The sequence below is a fragment of the Teleopsis dalmanni genome, chromosome X, assembly GCF_002237135.1.
Source record: "Teleopsis dalmanni isolate 2A chromosome X, ASM223713v2, whole genome shotgun sequence".
In the NCBI taxonomy this organism is placed as follows: Eukaryota; Metazoa; Arthropoda; class Insecta; order Diptera; family Diopsidae; genus Teleopsis; species Teleopsis dalmanni.
This window is the reverse complement of record NC_051848.1, coordinates 64,857,326-64,879,881: the sequence shown is the minus strand read 5'-3', so window position 1 is coordinate 64,879,881 and position 22,556 is coordinate 64,857,326. Positions and strand designations below refer to the sequence as shown.

At 29.8% G+C, this 22,556-nt stretch overlaps 2 protein-coding genes across 2 annotated transcripts; both read right to left on the bottom strand.

Annotated features, from left to right (window-relative positions):
- Nucleotides 1-491: 491 nt before the first annotated feature.
- On the bottom strand, nucleotides 492-2,868 carry LOC119662559 (DNA damage checkpoint protein rad24-like). The gene is made up of 5 exons (XM_038072197.1): nucleotides 2,702-2,868; nucleotides 1,888-2,055; nucleotides 1,710-1,821; nucleotides 1,526-1,612; nucleotides 492-1,466 (listed from the first exon to the last, which is right to left on the bottom strand). Exon 5 carries the CDS (start codon nucleotides 1,382-1,384, stop codon nucleotides 650-652), a length of 735 nt encoding a protein of 244 aa, XP_037928125.1. The 5' UTR covers nucleotides 1,385-1,466; nucleotides 1,526-1,612; nucleotides 1,710-1,821; nucleotides 1,888-2,055; nucleotides 2,702-2,868; the 3' UTR covers nucleotides 492-649.
- A 2,408-nt stretch (nucleotides 2,869-5,276) lies between these two features.
- LOC119690027 (general odorant-binding protein 99a-like) lies at nucleotides 5,277-5,926 on the bottom strand. Its single transcript, XM_038105010.1, has one exon. The coding sequence runs from the start codon at nucleotides 5,836-5,838 to the stop codon at nucleotides 5,404-5,406; it is 435 nt and encodes a 144-aa protein (XP_037960938.1). The 5' UTR covers nucleotides 5,839-5,926; the 3' UTR covers nucleotides 5,277-5,403.
- Nucleotides 5,927-22,556: the final 16,630 nt, after the last annotated feature.

The following is a 22,556-nucleotide window of genomic DNA, read 5'->3' as shown; positions in this document are numbered from 1 at the left end:
AGGAACTTTACCATTGGAGCTGCCACGTAGCCAAGAAGAGATTAAATTAGAGGTACTGCCACCTTTTATGGTTTGTTTTATGGTTCGACACCAATAAAATAGGAGATATTTATAACATCAAATATACAGAGATTTCCAAAAGTACTGAACTGCAACAACATAATTTTTTATTTCTTTTTATTAATTTAATTTTTGGTTGACCATAATACATATATTTCGAGTAGTGCCAAATACTCCTCATTTGTGATTTTGGAAGTATTTCTCATATTTAATTATTCGAAAATTATTTTTTGAGACTAGTAAATTCTAGAATAATTTTAGTTTTTAAGTGAAATAGTCACTGCAGTCATAAATGACGTTAAAATCGAATTTAATAAAAAATCAATCATGTGATTTCATATATGCATGTAGTTAGGAATACAATGGATTTTTAAAAATGAATTTATTTTAACTATTATAAAATAAGATAAATTATTATTCCTTGAAAAAAATTTCCGTTTATTACAAAAAAAAAAAAAAATCACAAAAAAATTTAAATCATCACCAGAATTTGGAAAATCAGAAAAACTATGAATTTTGCTCAATTTCGAGTTTCTAAATAGTTTTGAAGCCGTATCCTGTTGAGTGTTGCTAATTGATTTTGCCATATCTAACGCTGGTTTTGCCAAATGTTCATATATTCTTTCAAAATCTTAGCAATAGCTCCAATTCCATTTCCAGTGATAACATCCAACTTATCCATAGTAGAAAGTGCTATATAATATCCAGTATCTGCGATCATGTATGCTTGCTCAGGATCGCTTAGTTCGTAATAGCAGAATAATGCGTAGTTTAAATTTAGTGAGAATCTCTCCTCGTGCTCCATTTCATCTAGGGTTGTGAAAAAACTTGCTGCTATATATGACATCTCAGCTTCCATTAAGTTAAGCTTATGTGCTTTGCCTGTTGTAAATTCTAACAATATGCAGTAATAATCTCCTTTAAACTTATTGCATATCATCTTATGCTCGTTTGAAATGGAATTGGGAATTAGCTTATCAGTTATAAGCTTTATGAACTCATGGCATAGGTCACAAATTCCTTGCTCCACTTTAGCTATTTCGTTCAACATAATTAAGTGACTTGGGGACTTTTCAGCCTCACTGCCTGAATCAGATAGATCGTACTCAGCTAAATGGCGTTCCTTAAAGTACTTTAAGGCCTTCGATACACGCTCTTTTTCCACGGTACATTTGTAGGCTGCGTTTAGCATACACAGCTCTTCAATGCTTATCTTTGGGTCAGTATTAATCACGTGCTTTAAGATTTGAATTACTTTAACATGTTGATTTGTTAATTTCGCTAATTTAGCATCGAGTATTAACTTTTGACGTTCGTTCAACATTTTGGCGGAATAAAAAAGCAATCCACCGGGAACTCGAGTATTTATGTTGCAAGTTCAACAAAAATCGAATATTGAACTTCTTCTAAAATGTGTAGTAGATAGTTTATTAAGTATTTTGAAGATAATTGAAGAAAAACTAACCAATGTTGAAAGTCAATAGCGGAAGTGGTAAGGAAAGCGATGCTTTGTTTCGGAAACACGAATCTTTTGCAACGTTCAATATATAATCTATAATGGACAGTATACCGATTATGTGTATATAGAATAATTAGAGTAATTTTATAAGTTTAACTATATAATAATATTGGTAAACATTGAGACTCACCTGCATAAGCAATGCCAATATCAAAAATACCAAAAGTAAAATTAATTACTTGGTAATAACGAATGGAAGCGTCACACAGTGCTCCTCAAATAAGTAAAAAAAAGTAGATACACTAAAATATAAAAATATAGAAGCTATAGTAAACAGGACCTCAAGATATTAGAAGATTTAGTATTACCTGCATTAAACAGATGTTCCAAAAGTTAAAAACTGTATAAAGGGTTATTGACTTTTGGTATCAACGAACGGGTAGTCTCTGTGGCGCACCTTACTTCCGGAGATTAATATCTCAATTCACAATATAGTCAATCACGCAGTACGAAAGTGACAACACATTTAGCCACCTCTAAAATAATCAGTAAGTTAGACAGTTATAAGTATTATTCCGACATAAATTAACTATTATATCGGTTCAAATGATAAACAATAAAATAACAACATTTGCGTGCGATGTCATATAAAAAAAATTATTGTTTTTACATTATCTAAAAATAGGAAGATAAGCTAAGCCAGTTTTAAGCCAGATTTATGTTTAAATGATGTGAATGCTATGGTTTCATTATGATCTTTACTATTGGAGCATCCATGTAGCCAATGGAAGATGTTATGTGAGAAACTGAAGCTCCTGTGGCTTCGTTTAGAGTTCTCACCAAGAACTTTACAATTAGAGCAGCCACATGTACTGGCAGATATGAGTGTTGCGGTGCTGAAGTATCTCGAGGTTCCGATCAGAAACTGTACCATTAGAGCTGATACATAGCCAAGAAGAGATTGGATTACAGGTACTGAAACCTTCCAATAACTTTACCATAGCTTTGAAACAGGTATAAATCAAAAGACAGATGGGGTTTGAGGTAATAAGTCTTCCGTGCTTTTCTCCATGGTTCACGCCAATAATTAAATCATTGAAGGTAACTATTCTTCAAGTTAAATTATTATAAAAGCAAACCAAATGATTTGTATACCCAAATAAAGTAATTTTTTTGTCTTACCTATTTTATGCGGACCGCCTATTCAAAGTTTAGCAATTAGCAAAGTCCAATATTTCAAGGTTTCGTGTATTTTCTTTCTCAAAAAAGAAACGAAATGTAAAAATGCGCCAATGTTCTACTAAAATTTTGTCCTAAAAAATTGAAACGAACAGAAGAAAATTATTGTTTGTTCTAAAACCAATAGTAAAAAGATTTTAGGGTAAGATTTTTTTCTAATTAAAAAATTACAATGTTACTTAGATTTTTTTAAAGTTAAAAATATAACAAAAAGTGCAATTAAGACATTTACATGATGCGTTTAATTTTGATTGGTAAATGGTTGAAATCTTTTCGGGCTTGGAAAAAAAATTATTATTGCAATTATAGCGTATAACATCTAGACAATGATTTTTATTAGGATGTCCTATAATGGAAACTGTGTCCTTATAAATATTTTTAAAATATTTCCTAAAATTTTAGGGACTTTTAATCTTTTAGATTTATTCTTGCTTCTGAAAAATAATATCCATAACAGCATATATTTTTGCAAACATTTATAGTAAAGAATACTTACAGAATTTTTGTAAGAACTACGAACCTGCTACCATATAAATTATTCTCTTTACCAAAAAGATTGAGTTCTGGCAAATTTCTACTCATTGACTCATTATCTGTTTTTCTTTATATTTGCAGTGTACATTTTGTGAGAGGTTCACTAACAGAACTACGACTAGCATTAAGTATATATGTATGTTTACACTCTTTGATGGCAGTCATAAGTTTGATGTTATTTATATGCTTCGACAGATTTATGGTTCATTTTTATTGTTTGACCCTTGTACAAACTAAATGAGGCCTTTTTCTCTTTTGTGTTTATTTTGCATAGTCCAACTGCAAAGATGAAAACACTATGACTCCCGATGGTGTATAGATCAATAAATCCAAATAATAAAATGGTTGAACCTTCGAACAAATTGATTATTATTTTAATTTTTATTTTTATTGGTCATGTATGTATTTGATTATTGGAATGCTAACTTTGATGGTGATCCTCAGAGGATGACTAACTAATAACCAAATAAAAATGCAATATACAGATAAAGAGCAACACAATCAGTAACATATTATGTATAAAATGGAACAGTCAACGAATGCATCGTGTCTTTAGTTCAAGGTTTGCTATTTTACAACATGGAAGCATAAATACATAATGTCTTTAAATTATGACAACTTATTAAGAAAATGGTGACGACTTTTCAAATCGAGTTTTTTGGTGACAGTTTGACTGGAGATTTGAACGATCTATATCTGACGAGGATGTGACACAAATGGTACATACTGATTGCTACAGAAGTGCTGAGTTATTTAATATAATTTCCTGTCATGAAGGCTCAAACTCAGGGTGCTCTTAATACACGTATCGATATATTGCGCCGATACACGTCTGGATAGTGTTTCCTTCTTGGTGAGAAGTGAGGCCTATCTTACACCTCCGCAACGAATAAAAGTAAATAAATACAGTAATTCTACTCTCGTATCCTAATTGCCACAGCCACATAATTACTAATTTTTTTATCGGCAAATTAAAGATTTGGATGCAGAAGTTCCAACAGGTCATTGCCACAAGACACACAATTCAGTTTCACATTTTGATGATGTGAATTAGTCACCACAATCATATAACTTATTACCACTGCATTTTCTGTGGAGAAACGTATAATATCGTGTTCATGCTAATTTGTATAAAGCTAAAAGTTATTAGTAGATAGATTAAATAGATTGAAAAACATTTAAATCATTTTTCTACATATAAACATTTTTATTATTGTAGAATTAACAAGACCTAATCGAGCTACAGAGACGTCACATGAGTCAGTGCATTGAACTCAACGTCCTCAACTCTCTGCTGCCAAACAGAGTAGTTAAAAATAAAATTGACAAAAACTATTTTAATGACTTAGGTATATAACCTATTACAGCCGACTTAAAAGTTAAACTAAATAAAATGTGTTAAAAAAATATCAACAAAAATATTGTATCACATAATTATAACCCTTTCGGAGCTTCAACATCCAACAAGATAGGTGAGATAATAAAAAATGGATGTAAGTGAAATTATCGTACCTTCTAAATTCGATGCTATGTTTGAAGTTGAATAAGTAATATTCATCGAACTATAATTGAAGTCTATAGAGTGGTGAACTATCAACTCACAAATTTCATGAAAAGTATTTTAATTTCTCACAACACATTGAGATGTTGATGGATGATAAATCTAATTTTATATTGTTTTATCTATTGATTAACATAATCATCCACTCACATTAAACTTAGAATTAAAGGGGTTTTAGTCTTAATAGGAAAATCAGGCTTTTTATGTGGATAAAAAGAAGAATTCAACCCATTCTGGCATTTCTGGTACTTCCTTGAATTTTTGTGAAGAAATCTTTATTTCCGCAAGCACTAAGTTTGATATTCCTGAGATGGCCAGATAGAACACATTTATATAATTATACTATTAACTATAATTAACTGATCTTTTTAATTACTTACAAAATTACTTATTTATTAAGCCTCTAACCAAAACAAATTGATATTTGTGAAAGAAAATAATTTTTATTGGCTTTGTTCTGGAAACGTTGTACATTAATTTTTTGAGCAGAAATGTGATCGAAACTTATTATATTATTATGTTAATACATTATTTTTTAATTATGAATATTTTAAGCCTGTGGAGCTACGCTTTGTTGAACTAATTGCAGATTTTGTTTCAGGAAACAGGTAGCACCACGATAGGCCCATTCGCAAGCGTTGGATCCTTGTTCATTCTGATCAATGCAGGATTCTATTTGAGCGTGGAGAGCGTCATCATGAGTAGCTGGAGCTGTATTGCCCTGCAGTTGTTGATGTATATTTTCCACATTGAAACCGTTCTGAGTATCAAATAAGCCAAACTTCACAAAAACGCATTTCAAATAGCATTGCGAAGTAACATCATTGGGGAAGACCCATTTCTTGAATTGCTCAACACGTTCAGCGGGCACATTGAGTTCCTGAACACACTCCTGACGATATTGTAAAAGATTTTCACGAGTTTTTACCACATATTCAGCAGAAGTAACGGCAACTAAAACGCAAATAGCAATGAAGATTTTCATTTTTAAATAGAAAACTTGTAGTTTTTTGTAGTAAATATCTCTAACGCAATATATTCACGATATGGCTACCGCAACTCTCAGTATGATACTGTGCACTACTGCGATGGTTCACGGGTTTTTATATGCGAGTTGTAAGGCTGGAACTTTACCTGATCAACTATTCAGTGTTTATGGAGTGTATGCGCATAAGAGAGAGTGAAAAATTCTCACACTGATTTTTAATTGATATCCATTTATGATATAAAATTGAATCGAACCACTTGTATATTCAACTTATGAACAGACCGAATAATGCCAACGCAAAACGAACAAGACTTCAAATTTTAATTATAGGAGGGTTGTTGGTTTTTTTATTAGGATTTTTAAAAATCTCAACGAATCAACAAAATTTTCCATTGTTTGACAGGTAAAATTTCGAAACGCAACAAGAGGAAAGGGTCATTGTCCAACATGCTGCTTTTATGTCACAATTGTTGTGTGCCTCTTATGAAATTGAAAATCTTTAGATTTGTTTTGTAATTTTAGACGATCTGAAAAATTACTGCGTAATTCCATAATCATCCCTTCTCTGCCAAAATACGTGTATTTTGTCTTTTGTTCGGTTTAAGAAGGTATGAGTATCGCACCATTTGTGGTATCCAATTGTGTATGCCTGTAGTGTTTTTTAAGTATTCTCGTTTTCACAAAATTTCTTTGTTAATGTTTTCATTATATATTGTTATGTATATACATACTACATATGATATTGAAATACATAAAAGTGTACATTATATAATGAATTAGTATTGGGTTTTGCGACTTAGGCTGTTTAAATTTCATGCGTCTTACGATCATATTATATTCTACAGCTGAGCACTGTTCCTTCATACATAACATATGATCACTAGTGATGTATGGATTAAGTCAATCTAAGAAACATCTTCTTATAATTGCTTCAAGTACTAAAGGGTAAGTTTATATATTTTTATATAGGTTTCTTTGTGAATGTCAAAGTTTTAACTAAGAACATATCAAGAAATAGGACAATCTATGATGTTGTATTCACCAGATCTGTGATAGGCATTGGAATAAGTTCCAGTAATGTAGTCATCATTGGAAGAAAATAGGTATCTCTTACACTTTTGAAAGTATTATACTGATTAATTAATTAATACTTAGATTTCGAAAGGGTTGCGAACTATGTCACACGTCACTGCAACCTTTGAGGATTATTGTGAAAATTCTTTATAACTTATCAATGAAATTAAGTAGGATTATATTTACACATATGTATATGGTATTTATTATTAAAGCATAAAATTCAATTTTTTTTTGTTTTCAATACTGAAATCATCAGAACTACCACTCACAACGCGAGGTAAGTTTTTAGCTACGGACATATAGTCATATTAAACATCGCATCAAACATTTCAAATTTCGACTAGCTGTCAACCCAGATTTTTACTAACTATCGCTATACCATAGTTTCTCCTCATTTCAACTGATAATCCATATTTTCTTAAAATAAGTACTTCCACAAATATTTTATTTAATAACCATACTTTGTTATAACCCTCGTATCATACACATCAAGGTTGTTCAGATCAGATAAGATCACGGGTCAATACAAATTACTGAATAGTACTTTTACAATAATGTTAAGTTGAGCTTTATTAATTTTTTATTAATTTATATATTACAATTTTATCAATATCAACATTTTAATATTAGTTGTTCCCATACGAGAAATATTTTATTTTTATTATAATGACTGAACACGAATTTTATGAACGAGTCTTTTTTAATTAAGAAAATTAATATAAAATGTATTAAATTAATTAAAACATTTTAAATCATTAATTTGGGATATCATAAAAATAAAATAATATAATTTTACCAAAATAGAACAAAGAAAAATTTACCTAATTGTCCCCACAAATATTATCTGTGGGCTGTGCTTTGAACAGCCGTAACATACATGATACTTGTAGTAAAAGAATACAATCAGTTGTGATATAGGTGAATCTTTAAATGATATACTAATCAATGGAACAATTGTTCTCCGTCCATCAAAACATTCTTATATTGAATACAACGTTGAACATTTTAGTAGAAGAAATATTCATGACCAATCATATATCATATAAATGTATTTCTATGAGGACTATAATAGAAGACATGACATACATGATTTTTCTTGTGAAAGAACATAACCAGACGTGACATAGATGGATCTTCAAATAATGCACTGATTAATGGAGTTCTTGTCCTTTATCTATTAAAAAGTTATTATATTGAATACAATTGCTAATATTTTAATAGAAGAAATATCCACAATCGCTCATGGTCACCATCTTCGTGCCATATCCATGATACATTTTGCAGAAAGAAAAGCAATCAGATATCATATAAATGTATTTCTAAATAGTCTGTTTAACAAAAGAACTATTTTCCTTGTTGCAAATCTATTTTAGTTTCTTCTAGGTTAGAATTAATGTAATTTGTTTTAAATTTTTTCTAATATGACCGAAACATCATTCTTTCAGCATGATATTCTTTTTCTATAAAGTTAAAATATTCACAATTAATTTTTATACCTTGTTTTCTATTATACCCAATTTTCCAAGAATTCATATATGTTTTACAATAAAATGATTTAAAATCATCCAAAGATCTTAAATAAACGAGAAGACCCTACATAGGGATGGACAGACATAACCCAAAGCCCAGCTTAAACAGCCGCTTAATGTGTTAATGTCTAACATATTAAATCAAATTAAATTATGGACAGTGGTAAGTTATATGTTGACCTGCCACTGTAACTAACCAACCATGTTACCATACCAGCACTCACAGTTAGTAGATAATAATTAGTGATAATTGCACAATTAATATTAAATGTTTACACTACGACAAATCAATTAGCGAACACCGAATCAACAAAAAAAGGAAAAAAATTGAAGAATGAAATTCAATAAAGTTAAATTTTAGATTTAATTAATTTATGTGATATGATTAAAATTAAATTAAATAGAAATAATTATGTATTTTATACATAATTAGATGTTTATGGTAAAGTCAAAAAAATACTAAAACCATTTATCATAAAATGTATGCAGTACATTCTTCGATTGCTTCGACGCTAAAATAATTGTTATTTATTATAAAATTTTTTCAAGAGAATATAATTCTTCTTTAGTATAATAAAATTTTTTTATAAGTTGTTAAATATGGGTCCACTAATTTGATAATTAATTTTAATATGATAATTGAATAAAATAGTTCTTTTCATAATCATCACAATCAGTGAGAGCTACTAGGGAAATTTGTGTTTTTTTTTTTCTTTATTAGAGAAAATATAATTCTTCTTTAGTATAACAAACTTTTTGTATGAGTTTTCCAAAATAATTTGAGAAACTTGAAAATTACTTTAATGAAATATTTTATTTCATCATTCTTTTCATCACTGTCATTATATGCAATTTCACATTAATTCTAACTTTGTTTATATATTTGTTAAAAATAAATAATATTATTTATGAATTAAATTTGTGATTAGTTTCGTTAGAATAATTGTATGAATTAGATCTTTTCAAAAGCCCATTATAATTGAAGAAGTTAAGTAAGATTTTATCTTAAGCTTCTAAATCTTGAAAGTATTAGAAAAGGCTTATTGTCCACCGCTATATATAAACTTAATCTTACAAGTGATATGTAATTAAATTTTTTTCAAATACTGACATTCTGAAAATGGAAAGTTTTTTTCTCATATTAATATTATGCACGATAACTGTCGGTAAGGCAGTTAGGTCTTGTCATGAAGGGTAAACGTGGAAAGCCACGGCAAATAAAATACATATCATAACTGAAATAACCACGTCAAAATCATTTGTGGTTAAGTGCTTCATTTTACAAAAACGCCAAAATTTTTTGAAACAGTTTATGGGTACTTATAGAAACCAATTATGGGTAGTTGGGGACCCAATTTAAACCTAAAAGCACAATGAATATAATCGATTAGCAGTATTAATTTTTTGTCAATTATTCCTGAAAATACTGATTAATTACTATACAAAAAAGAAATATCTACCTCGCAGATATTGGTATACCTTTTGCAAAGGCAGAACCTGAAGTTGGCAAAAAAAGATGAGATATATAATAATGAGACATACAGTGCTATATCAAATAAATATAATTGCTTGGTCAGTCATTATTGTCCAGTTATGCATATGAAGAATACATTCCCGAGTAATGTTATATTATATACCACAACGGCAAAAGTATCATTAGTCTTTGCTAAGACTCTCATGTTTAAAATTAAAAAAAAAATTCGGATCAATAAGCGACTTGACTGAATCGGAATCAATTCAGCACTATATATAGGTGCTGACAGATCAAGCTATTTTCGGGCTAGCAATCTTTCAGATGGTTTCTCAGATCTAGCGACGGATATGATCATAGCAGTAGTATCACAATAAGCCATTGTTTGCGCTTAAGTGAGTTTTAATGCACAAGTTTGCTACTCCAACTTAATCAAAACTGAACGAAAAAATTAAGTGCATAGTATAAAGAAAATATATTAGATCAGGAAAACGTTATGGAATGTTATGGAGTATCGGATCTAAAAGAGGTGAGTGTTTCGATTGTCAAAAAATATGATTGGCTCCAGGATGGTTTCGTAATCTATAGAAACTATTTAGACATTTATTAAATTTTTGAATATTTTATATGTATTTTTATTTATTATTGTTGTTCTTGATGTATTTCGTTAAAAAGACTTCATACAATACTATACGATATGTATTTGGACGAGTAAAATAAAAAATTTGATAACAAGGCAAGACAAATATTCAATTCAAATGCATTTTTTTAGTTAAATTGAAAATTTCATGTCCAATCTTCGTCCTTCTCATACAGTTTTGTGCTCCACTAACCTACACAGAAATCCACATAAACGGAGCGCCTATCCTAGAATATTTTCCTTGTGAAAATTTTTGCTATCGAATTATTAAAAATTAATTTTATTTAAAGATATTGTTCATTGCCTCTGTTATTTAAATCGAATTAAAATTGTTGCAATGAAAAATTACAAAATTCTGTTAAGTCATTATTTTACGTTCGTACTCCCTATCAAAGGGCAAATCAAGCGGGAGCGAATTATGGCTATGAATTGACACTCGTAACAATAGCTTTAAGCGGGTGATGGCAGGGTGAAAGTGGTCCTGTGGCAAATGTCCTGACTGTATATATTTATGCGAGTTAAAGAGTATTTGAGAGCCATATTTTACTGCACGGCTAATTCATTTCCAATGGTTGGTATGTATGTATATCGAATTTTCATGGATACTTACTCGTACTCATCTAGACGCCGACATTACTAATGGAAAAATGTTACATAAATTAATTCTGGGCACGTTTCGTTTGAAGTACGAGTGGCAACCTTCTGAAGGAACTAAGCGATGTGCAAAGTGGACATCGCTTGTAGCAGCGAAAAATGTAAAAGTGCTGGGCACCTTTGCCACCACAGAGTTTAAAAGACTTAAAAGTTAAAACGTAATAGATCCGAAGTACGTTGCGTTTCAGTTGCCAAGATTCGATATGTACGATATGTACGATATGTACGTTGACCCCACAAACACAATAGTTTCATGCGTATATATATGTCCGTCCGGCCGGTAGCCGTCCGTACATTCATTTGCCTGTGATTACTGATTGGGCGTATGGACTAACTGGTATTACAGCTAATAAAGCAGTTGTTGCTGGTGGCGTTTCTTGCTGGTGTTGATTAGTTTATTCTACAGTGTGTAAATTTCACGCATACACATTCACACGAGTACAAACGTTATTATGTATACAAATATACAAACATGTACATATGTATAATATAATAGTCAAACGTTAGATATTTTTTCGAAGAACGGGGCAGTTGAACTAGCAGCACGTTGCGGTTTCATAAACTGAAAAATGATGTTGCAATTTTGTATAGCAAAAGTTTCAATTTTTTTCTGGGGTTTGGTTTCGCATTCTCTGAAGTTCGTGACAATTTTATGAATTATTATAATATACGAAAAGGTGACAATTTCAGCAGCACAGCCAGTTTAAGTTTCCTACTACCACTAGTAATAGTATTTGGCCAACGAAAATCCTCAACTAAGGACCATTAGAAATTTCAAGTCATACGCGTAAATGTTGTTAACAAGATTAGGTTTAAAATTTGCAAAGTCAGCGAGAGTTAGGTTTCTTCTTTTTGTAAAAATTTTACCAATAGTTCCTTTAATACCGCTTGCCCTGTAGCATATTGATAAAGTGGCACGTCGTCTATTACAGTAGCACGAATGTCCATATAGCGAGGCGATAATTTGTTAGTAACAGGTGTTGGGGCTATCCGTGTCAATTTGAACAGCCAGCACTTGGAGGGAGAAGTTGAAAATCCCATAAAAAAGTATTTAAACAAATCAAAAGTTAAAAGAACACATAATCCATGGCGCACAACCAGGAGAACATAACAACTTATCGGAATAAAATCAAAATTGATAGATTTTCGATTATGTATAACTGAACTTTATTCTATTTTATGAAAAATTTTTTAATTATGGTTGAAATTAAATGCATTTTAAATATATAAATTATATTTTTTAATATATTAAATAAACTAAAAAAAAATTTAGAAGCTAAAAATACAGTGTAGTTAGTTACAACGTTAGCAAACGACATTCAAGCCATGCCTTCAGCTCAACAGATTATTATTATGTTTTCAATAATAATTAAATATATGAATATTTTGTAATTTTTATAATTATATATGTATAAACTAACTTTTAAGATTAGTCTTAAGCATGAAATGCATTTTATAAATTTGGTTTTAAACTAAAATAAAAAATAAAATATTCTTGTCTTTGGGCAAAGGACCTAGTAGTCCTTCCTACCAGTTCCTTATTCTTAGTTAACTTTAAAATTAATTTTAATTTTTAAATTATAAAATTGTAGTTAGCAATTATTTAAATGGAAAAAAATTAATAACTGAATTAATTTATTATTTAAATATTAAATTTAATTAGTTAAATTTTTATTTTTATTTAAACTAAACTTAATTTAATATAAGGTTAATTTTTTCTTGTCGATAATGGCGTGTCTTTTTATGACGAAAGAAACTATTTAAAAGTTAGACGGATTATATAGTTACCATAAACTTTTTAAAAAACTTTATTGAAGGAGACAAAACTGTAGTTATGAATTATTTGCATTTCATAAATTTGTTTTCGAAATGAAATAAAATATATAAAATTAAAAAAAAAAAAATTTTTTTTTAAAATTTTGTTTTTTTTCTTCAGTTTATAAATACTAAAGCTAGAGTCTTTCAAACCGCTATAACTAATTATCGGAATATCAATAAATGTTAAAGTTATCTCTTTCTTAAAACCATATGTACTTTAACGGAATAATATTGCTTGCTAGATATATGCGGAGTGGTCTACCTGTAATAAAATAAAATATTTTAGAAGCGTAAGCATTGCTAACCCAGAATTAATGTGAAGAAATTCTTATCACTCTGGTAATATAAGCAAATGTTTAGTTCTTAAACAATCATATTTTTTGATCTTAATAAAGAAAATAAAAAAAAATGAAAAAATCTATTTAGTTTCAATGACTTTATTTCCAAAAAAGAAGGCACAGACAAGGTAACATAGCAAAAATAAAATACTTGACCTATTATTTTTCGTTGCTCTAAGCAATATTAAAAATATTTTGAGTTAAGTATAAAGAATTCGTACATTTTTTTACTTTCGAATGCAGAGATAATGAACTAAATGAAATTAATATAATGTCAAAATCTAATTTAACATCAAAAAATTTAGTCACTTCGGCTGTATATTCCTCAAGAGAAGATATAGTCATGCGATGAGATTCTGCTGATGTGGCAAAAATAAAAATTTTTGAATTACTATTTTTTTTTTTTGATATTTTGTTTTAATCTAGACCAGTACTGCTCAGTCCAGAAAAAATCAAGGGCCAATACAAATCACTGAATAGATTGGAGGGCCACAGAAGTAAATACATACACTCATAATTCCTTCGGAGAAAAATAAAAATACGGTTATAATGTTAAATTAAGTTTTATTAAATCTTTATTAATTTGTAAAATAATTCTTTATAGATTTGTAAAAAATCTAACAATATCAAACTTAATGTTAATTGTTGCCATACGAAATATATTTTATTTTAATGTAATGACTTACACTGAAGTCTTTGTTAATTAAAAAAATAAATTTGAAGTGTAATATATTTTTTAAAACATTTTAATTAATTTATTTGGGTCACCTTAGAAAAATGGAATAATATAATTTTACAAAAATGTACCAAAGAAAAATTTGCCTTGTTGTGATAGATTAGAAACATGTCATGTGGCCCTAGGAGAGAATGACAGCAGTAAGTAAGTATGTAAGAAACATTCGTGAACCATACAAATATTAGTTGCGGGCTGTATGTTACCCATTGGCTGTATGTTACCTATGGGCTGTGCTTTGGAGAGCGCTGATATAGATAATAGCTAAAGTGTACTGAGCGGGGTACGAGTAATGCTTTTATTGCTGAAACTCAGATAGAGACCAGAACTAACTAAACCAACTAAAATTTAAATAGAATCAAAATTTAATATAATAACTATCTTAATTGTAAAATTGATTTCACAAACTGACTGACCACGAAATAAACAAAAATAATAAAAAGTGTAGGTAAAAATTTTAAAGTTTAAATAAGAGACCTCTAATCTGAGCATAAACTTAAATTATCCATAAAAAGGAAAGCATTTAAGACAAAACAATCGCAACTCTTTGTGGCTCCATTGAGATACAAACTTCGTCATAAGTAGGTAATATTTACTGACATCCAGTTTTGGTACCAGTTACCTGTGAGGCACACACTCCTTCAGGTACATATACACGTATCCATGTATGAAGTGAAGAGTTCTCAATTCGATTTCTGGATACTGTATTATCAACCTTAAGCGTGTGTGTATTTGTATGTGTGTGTGTTTGTGTATATTTGTGAAAATGAAGCCACATTACACTCAAATTGAATTTACGGTCACTTTGCGTGAATTGAATAACATTAATTTTGACTATACGAACAAGTTTCCTCGCTGAATTCAGTTGGGCTCAGTTCGGTTGAGTTGGATTCAGTTTGGCTCGCTGCTTTTCCACATGCGGTACAATTCTTACAGCAACAACAACAGCAAGAACAAGAGCGACAATCGAAACACCTCAAACCGTAGACAAGTTTCCACAATTTTAGTCTATGTTGGCTGTTTTTTTATATCCTAAGACTACTTATACTATACGGCACTTGTGTATTTGCACTTTTAATGCCTCTACTTTCTTTGGTCATTCGAGGCAGAAGTGGTCTTATTACTTACTGTTGGCCCTTTTAAATTACTACGCTTGAAGAAAACTGCAAGAAGCTTGGCAACAAAGAACATCGCCATTCATGTGAGTGAGAGTTCCCAATAGCAACAATACCAGCAACAGACTTCAGATGCATTGCCTTGCCCACTACCAAACTACTTATATGAGTATAGTCTCGTTGCCGAGTGAGACGAGTACAACCGCATTAACCAATTTGGTGGCGAAATGAGTGTCAACGCTGGCGATGCAGTCGTGACCGCAGTTGTCGTCAAAGGCAACGGCGTGGTGTCAAGTGCAATGCAGTGTAATCATTGAGTAACTTAACGCGTTCCAACGGTATGGCACCATAATACAATATGTAATTGCACTTGTGCTTACACAAGCCGGCACACATGTAACTCCGCACATACCTTAGCACATACGTATTAAAAAAACTTTTTTTCGTTCCTCATTTCTTGGTGTTAAACCAAGGCGGCTGTAATTTCAGTTTCATATGTGCGACACATATCTTAAATGTGCTTCTTTGGGTGCTCCTTGAAAGAATGGAAATCTCGTTGCCCACTCAAAGAAATGCATTTGTGTGCTTGAGCTGTACAGCTAAGTGAATCCTCAATGGTTCCATAAATAATTTTATTTTATTAAAGGTTTCTGCAGCCCTAACTTCTGCGTCGACGTCGACGTCCACGTCCACGTACACGTACACGTCAACGGTAATTTAATTCAATGTGGCGCTGCGTCGTCCTACGTAGACGTCACGAGGTGAATATATTTTGTCGAATTTCGTTTTTCGTAGAAATTTTTTTTCCATAGTTTATTTAATATTTATGTGAAGTACTTGTCTCTTGCAGTGCTGTATATTGCATTCCATAGCGAAGCGCAGAATCGCTTTAATCGTATATCACTTTAAGTCCTAAAGAAAATTATAAGACAAAACCGTCATTAAAATCTTATTAAACTGAGCGTGACTTGGCATTAGTAACAAAGTTTTGTAATCAGAAAGGTGATTCCAATGGATTCATGACGCATTTCCTCCAGGAACGTATATATGTACGAACTTATGCTCACTTATTCCAATAGATTGCAATTATTTATATTTTTTTATTTTTTATCGAAAAGTAGTGAAATTGCAACAAAATTTTTGTTATTGTGTTTTAATTTTGCGGGATTTAAGTTAGTTTATATATAATACAAAATATTTTATATAAATATAATTTTTTAAAAAACACGACCTAGGTGGAGGAAGGACCGAGCCCTCTTAATTAGCTAAGAAAGCCGTTTTGAATCCACAAATCCTCATAAGAATAGGTAGTCAATACAAGATCAAGCTTGAACAAGCCAGCGGAATTTCTATAGGCAAGAATATTGCCAATGCCTAGGCTAGAGATATGACCGAGTGTGTTCAAGAGGGGGGCCTACAGAAACTAGAAACTTAAGTCTAGTTTGGGCTTAGCCTGGACATAGACATAGCAGGTGTTCTAGTGTTCTTTCTTAAAAAGCTGATAGACACGTATTGCAGGAGATACCACAGAGTAGGCCAAGTCAACCTCTATGCAGTCCTATGGTCCAGTACCCTGTAAAGACAGATATTAACTAGGCATCTCTGATTTGCTCATGTGTAAAAAGTCTGAGGTTTTACATTTGAAAAACACGACTTAAAGCCCGGCAAAATTTAAACACATGTGTATTAAAGTCGACACTAATATAAACATTCTAATTTTCATTATTTTTAATTAATTAAAATTGAAACCAAGAGTTTATATTTAAAATTTAGATTTTTTCCGCAAAACGGTCGTTAATAATTAATTTTATTTATTTATTTATTGAACAGTTATAACTTGTTTTTTTTTAAACAATATTGTGAGTTAAGGTCGTAATTAGTTGTTCCTTCAGACCAATTATTATATTTATATTGATCTATTCATAATTTAATTGATTGCCATTCATTTTGATGAAAGAAACTAAATTCTTAATATAAACAATTGTTTTCAGTACAGAGGTTTTCATCAAACAGTATTGAATTGCAACAACAAAAACTATTTTATTATTTTTATAATACTTGGAACTTTATTAAGATTTCTAAGCCGAGCTAAATAAGAATTTCACGGAACTTTAATTGGAGATAATCAAATTTTTTTTATTAAAATTTTAATTATTAAATTATAATTTAAGTATTTTGAAACTGATCAGTTTTTTTGATATTAGGTGCCCTAGAAATAGTTTTTTCACGAATACATAATTCATATATAATAAAAAATTAGTGACTATGACAAAATGTTGTTAGTCGATTGATATTATTATAGTTATCATTGTATTTCTCATATTTAAATATAAATTCATAATATATTTTTTAATTAAAAATCTTTTTAAAGTTTTCACTTCTACAAACCATAGATATTTTATACGAATGGCACAGATAGAACCGGGCACTGATAGAGTTGCTATTATAAAGATATATGTATAATACTATTAAAACACGAAATATTAAGAGTAGAAATTCTTTTATTGTAGCATTTCCTGAAAGAAAAAAAATTTTCCATTTCTATAAGGATCTCTCTCGTTTTGCAATCAAATTTAATTTTAATGCAGGAAATAAATCATATGAAAAAGAAATATAGTCAGGCAATGGGATTATGCTAGCATGAAAAAGAAGTAAATTTTCTGATATACTATTGTCAGTTCTAGACAATATTGAAAGTGTTCGGGGCTGGATAGGACTTCTTCATTTAATATTTTGTTCTAAAAGACAAACAGATCCAATGAATAAAATAGGATTGTAATAGTTTTAAAACTTAGTTTAACATAACATAACTTAGTCTACTGGTTTGAATATTTTAATTATAAAATTGATGTCACAAACTATACAATCACACAATAAAGAAGATTTTTTTATATTTATAAATGAATTTTATGTTTAATATCTTCTTTAATTAAATATGTATGGAGTGTTATGCCTTCTTTATAAAATTGTTTACCTTAGACTATTTTACTTCAAAACCATTTAGTATATTTTTTTATAGGACATCATAACATTATTTAAATAGAATACATGAAAATCTGTCAATATAAAAAAGTGGCCTATAAAGCGTTCTGAATTCTTAGTCTTATTAGTATTGCATATACTGCAGTTGGTTGACTTAAGGGCCTATTACACATCAGCAATTGTTGTCAACAAACGTTGTCGTCGCTTACTATTAAGCATCAAACAAGCCCATATTATTTTAAATACGTCACAGACAAAAAAAAAAAGGCAAATATTCTAGTAAATAATATCATACATACATTTAAACGATCTTTTCGCAACAATTGTTGATGTCTATTAAACCCTTACCCATCTTATATCTACTCCCATTTAGCTGCAGCTATTGAACTTCTGGGCTTAAAAGTCTACGTTACGTCCTTTAACTCATTAATATGTACATCCACAGATTGGATGTAAAAACCTTTCCTATTGCAAGAGTTAGGTTTAGATATTATATAATATAGCTAGAAATATTCTTATATTTTTTGTTTTATCTGTTTTTCAAAGTTATTATCATCTATTTAATATGTATATTTTCAATACTTTTTGTTGGTCATTATTGATTCTAACTAATATTTAGGTCTGCCATTAATTTGTATTGTCATTATGTTTGCCTTTTTTTCTCCTTTAAAAATTTTTTGCTATTTTTAATTTATTATACAATGTGAGAAATAATAATAACATATAGTTTAGTAATCACAAACGTTTAGAAACAAATGCGTAACTAAATAGTTGATATATTTACGTCGTACCTGGTTCAGCTTTGAGTGTTTAAGTTTTATTATTTAAATACATTAATTTTCCAGTAAAATGGATGAGACCCTTCCAGTATAATAAAAAAAACAATTTTAGTTATTATAATTAAATGAAATTACCATATGTTCCACTAAAAGGATAATTTTCGTGTCTAAATCTTTATTTTTTGATTTCACACCATCATCCAAGACAAAATTAGGCAATAGTATTTAAATCCGGTGCCTTCAATTTCATGTAGGGAGTCTTAATACTGGCTGTTCTCTTATTTACTGTTAACCTAAAAGTATGCCCCGTAAGGGATATGGTTTTCGATAACTCTTCATAATGGCTTTCAAACTGTACGCATTAAGGAAACTTTGAACAGTAAATATCTATATGTATATGTAGATAACATTGATCTTATATGTTATCTACAATATATTTATAGTTAAATTTTATAGCGTCTTGTTTCAACCATAATTTCAAAATTAAACTGATCACTATAGTAAATAAATATTATCAATTATTAACAAGTGTCAAAATTATGAAGGGTCACCTTTAAAAGCAATATTTCCACCGAACTAATAAATTTAAGAAAAAGGTAAGAGCAATATAACAGTTTATCTGTCAGATGGAACTGCCAGTTTACAAAAAAAAAAAAAATTTCTTCATAAGTAAACGACACCGCTGTGTATTAACTAAATATATTAGATCAGCAATGATTAAGTGATTAATTTGTCATATATTATAACAAATTTACAACAGATGTTGAAAATTGAATACTTATATTAATAATTATTAATTTATCAAATTATCATTTACCATTTGAAAGGTAGATAAATCTAGTATCAGCTCTTTATCTTAAATATATTTTATTATTTGATTGATGAAAAAGCCATAATAGTCAATCAGCTTAATTGCCAAACGGTTAAGGATCGCAATATTTTAAATTATTTATATATAATATTACATAGTTTAATTAGTACTAGATACATTGAAATACAACAAAAAATAGAAAATATTCCGTTCTTCGAATGAAAGTCACAATGTTAACTGATGAGGACATTCTAACATCAGAATTAGTACTAGATAATATTAGCGAGTCACTTATTACTAAATTGTAATAAGTTTGGCATGAGGGCTTGATGTATAAAATTGAACAATTTCCCTAGAAATATGGTTAGACTTCCTTTTCATTTATAGCCACTAAAAAATCCCAATTTAAAAAGAATTCATTTATATCACGAGAAAATGATATAAAGACTGGTATTCCGTAAGCAAGCGTAGTTGAGCAATTTTCCTATTTAATCAACACAACTGATCTTCCGTTATACTCAAATCAAGTCGTCACTACTTTTAGGGGTGACAGTACAATTCAATGTAAGCACAATGATCATAAGAGTAGATCCTGAAGTCTTACCGCTCATTTGAGGCGGTGAAGTTAATGAAATGAAAAGTTTGCAACGCTTATCTAGAAAACGTGCCACCCCTCAAAGGTAAATAATATTATTTTACTTTATTATTTTTTATTTATTTTTATTTTATTTGATGTGAAATGTTTTGATCTGAATTCTTGGCAATCAATTAATAGTGAGTTGATATGGACTACGCAGGGCGAGAGTAAAAATGCTCAAATTAAATTGTTAAAAGTTAAATTTGAAAAATATGGTTCTTATTTACAATTCAATTATGAAATCCATGGACTCATGGCACTGAATTATGAAGCTCAACGTGCTTCCCGAATATCAAAAAAATACAGAGAATATAAAATTGACTATGACACCAGCATAATGTGATTTTATGGTAAATATTAGTGCTGGTTGTATTCGGTTACATAAAGTATTCGGAGAATCCAATTAATCGGAGTGTAAACGAAGTCTCCAGAGTTGAAAAAAGAATGGAATTCTTTGTAAATCCGGATTCTTCGAATATCCGTATTTGCAATACCTATATCTTAAAGTCTGCTTTGAGATAGCCAACCATCACTATAAGTTGGTTTCATGAACTATTATATTTCGGTAATAGTTTGAGTTTCAATTCGGATATATTTATTTGAATGCATTGAAATTTGCGTCTAATTGTACATCACTAAAGACTTTAATTTATCACCCTATAGATGGCATCATTATTAATACCCACTGTATATCAATAAAGACTTTAACTTATTATCCAATAGATGGCACTTACTCACTAAACACTTACTTTGAAACAAATCTATTTATTTTCGAATGCTTTTCATATATCATCAGTTTGGATTCCGAAAACATCATTCTACAGAACAGAACATATAAAGAAAAAACGGGTTGAGCTAGAATTAAAATTCAAAAAATTTAATAGGCTTCTTGAGAAAAAATCACCCGTCTCTCTTAGCAACAAATTAATTATATACAAGCAAGTCTTAGCTCCAATGTGCACGTATGGAATTCAGTAATAGGAATGTGCACCAAAATCGTCTATTAAAATTCTTCAAAATTTGCAAAACAAAGTCCTAAGAAATTTAGTTAACGCCCCGTGCTTAATTCGGAATACTAATCTCCATCGGTATTTGAAGATTGAATCTGTAGATGCAGTAATACAAAACTTTGCGCTAAGTACCTGAATTAGTAGTCTAATAATAATTTATTTTTGGCAACTTGAGACATATGCAAGACTTATTGTAAAATATAATAAAACTGCGTGGTAGTTCTCTGTACTTGAACTAGTCGTAGACAAATGAAACATCCTAGCAGTTTATAGAGGCATCGATGCCAAAAAATTCAGAATGGGATCGATGCTTTAGTCAATTTCAAGGAATCAATATGCGAAATTTATTGCTTTATGCTGTATTTCATCTGTATGTATGAAAAAAATATTAGAAAATATATACAGTCAAACCTCTCTATAACGAAGTCGTTGGTGCCTACAAAAAAGTTCGTTATAGAGAGATCTTCGTTATAGGGAGGTTGAACAAAATTGTATGTACGTACTTATTTTAAAAATAAATTTAAGTCATGTTTCTTCATATATATATACATAAGATTAAAATCATTAATTGTATATTGGTAAGCCCATAATTTTAGTTTGTTTAGACATTCTTACTTTTTCCTTATTAAGGAACTCTTCCAGCTCTTCTAACAAGTTAATAGCTTGCATACAAACAAGTTTCTCATAAGTTACAACGTATTAGTTGAGTGTTTAACTTGCATATGAATAAATTCGTTATAGAGAGGTTTTTTTGTATGTAAAAATTTGTTTGCGTACCTGAAAGAACTTTGTTATAGAGAGGAATGCGCTATAGAGAGGTTCGTTGTAGAGAGGTTTGACTGTATATATGATTGAATTATAATAAAGCACATTAACCATTTTAGTTCAAAAATATATAAATCTGCAGTAATAATACATTTACTTAGTATCGTAGTGGCATCGATGGTTGACTCTAAAATATCGATGCAGTATCTCTAATGCATCGATACTTTCGTCTGTTGGGATGTATTGATATTATTGTACGTATTACACTTTAAATAATATTAAAAAAAAATATATATATATGATTGAGTTAAAATAAAGCACATTAAAAGTTTTGGTTCAAAAATACATAAATCTGC

Coding starts and splice junctions, on each gene's coding strand:
- LOC119690027 (XM_038105010.1), bottom strand. CDS start 5,838: ATGAAAATCTTCATTGCTATTTGCGTTTTAGTTGCCGTTACTTCTGCT.
- LOC119662559 (XM_038072197.1), bottom strand. CDS start 1,384: ATGTTGAACGAACGTCAAAAGTTAATACTCGATGCTAAATTAGCGAAA.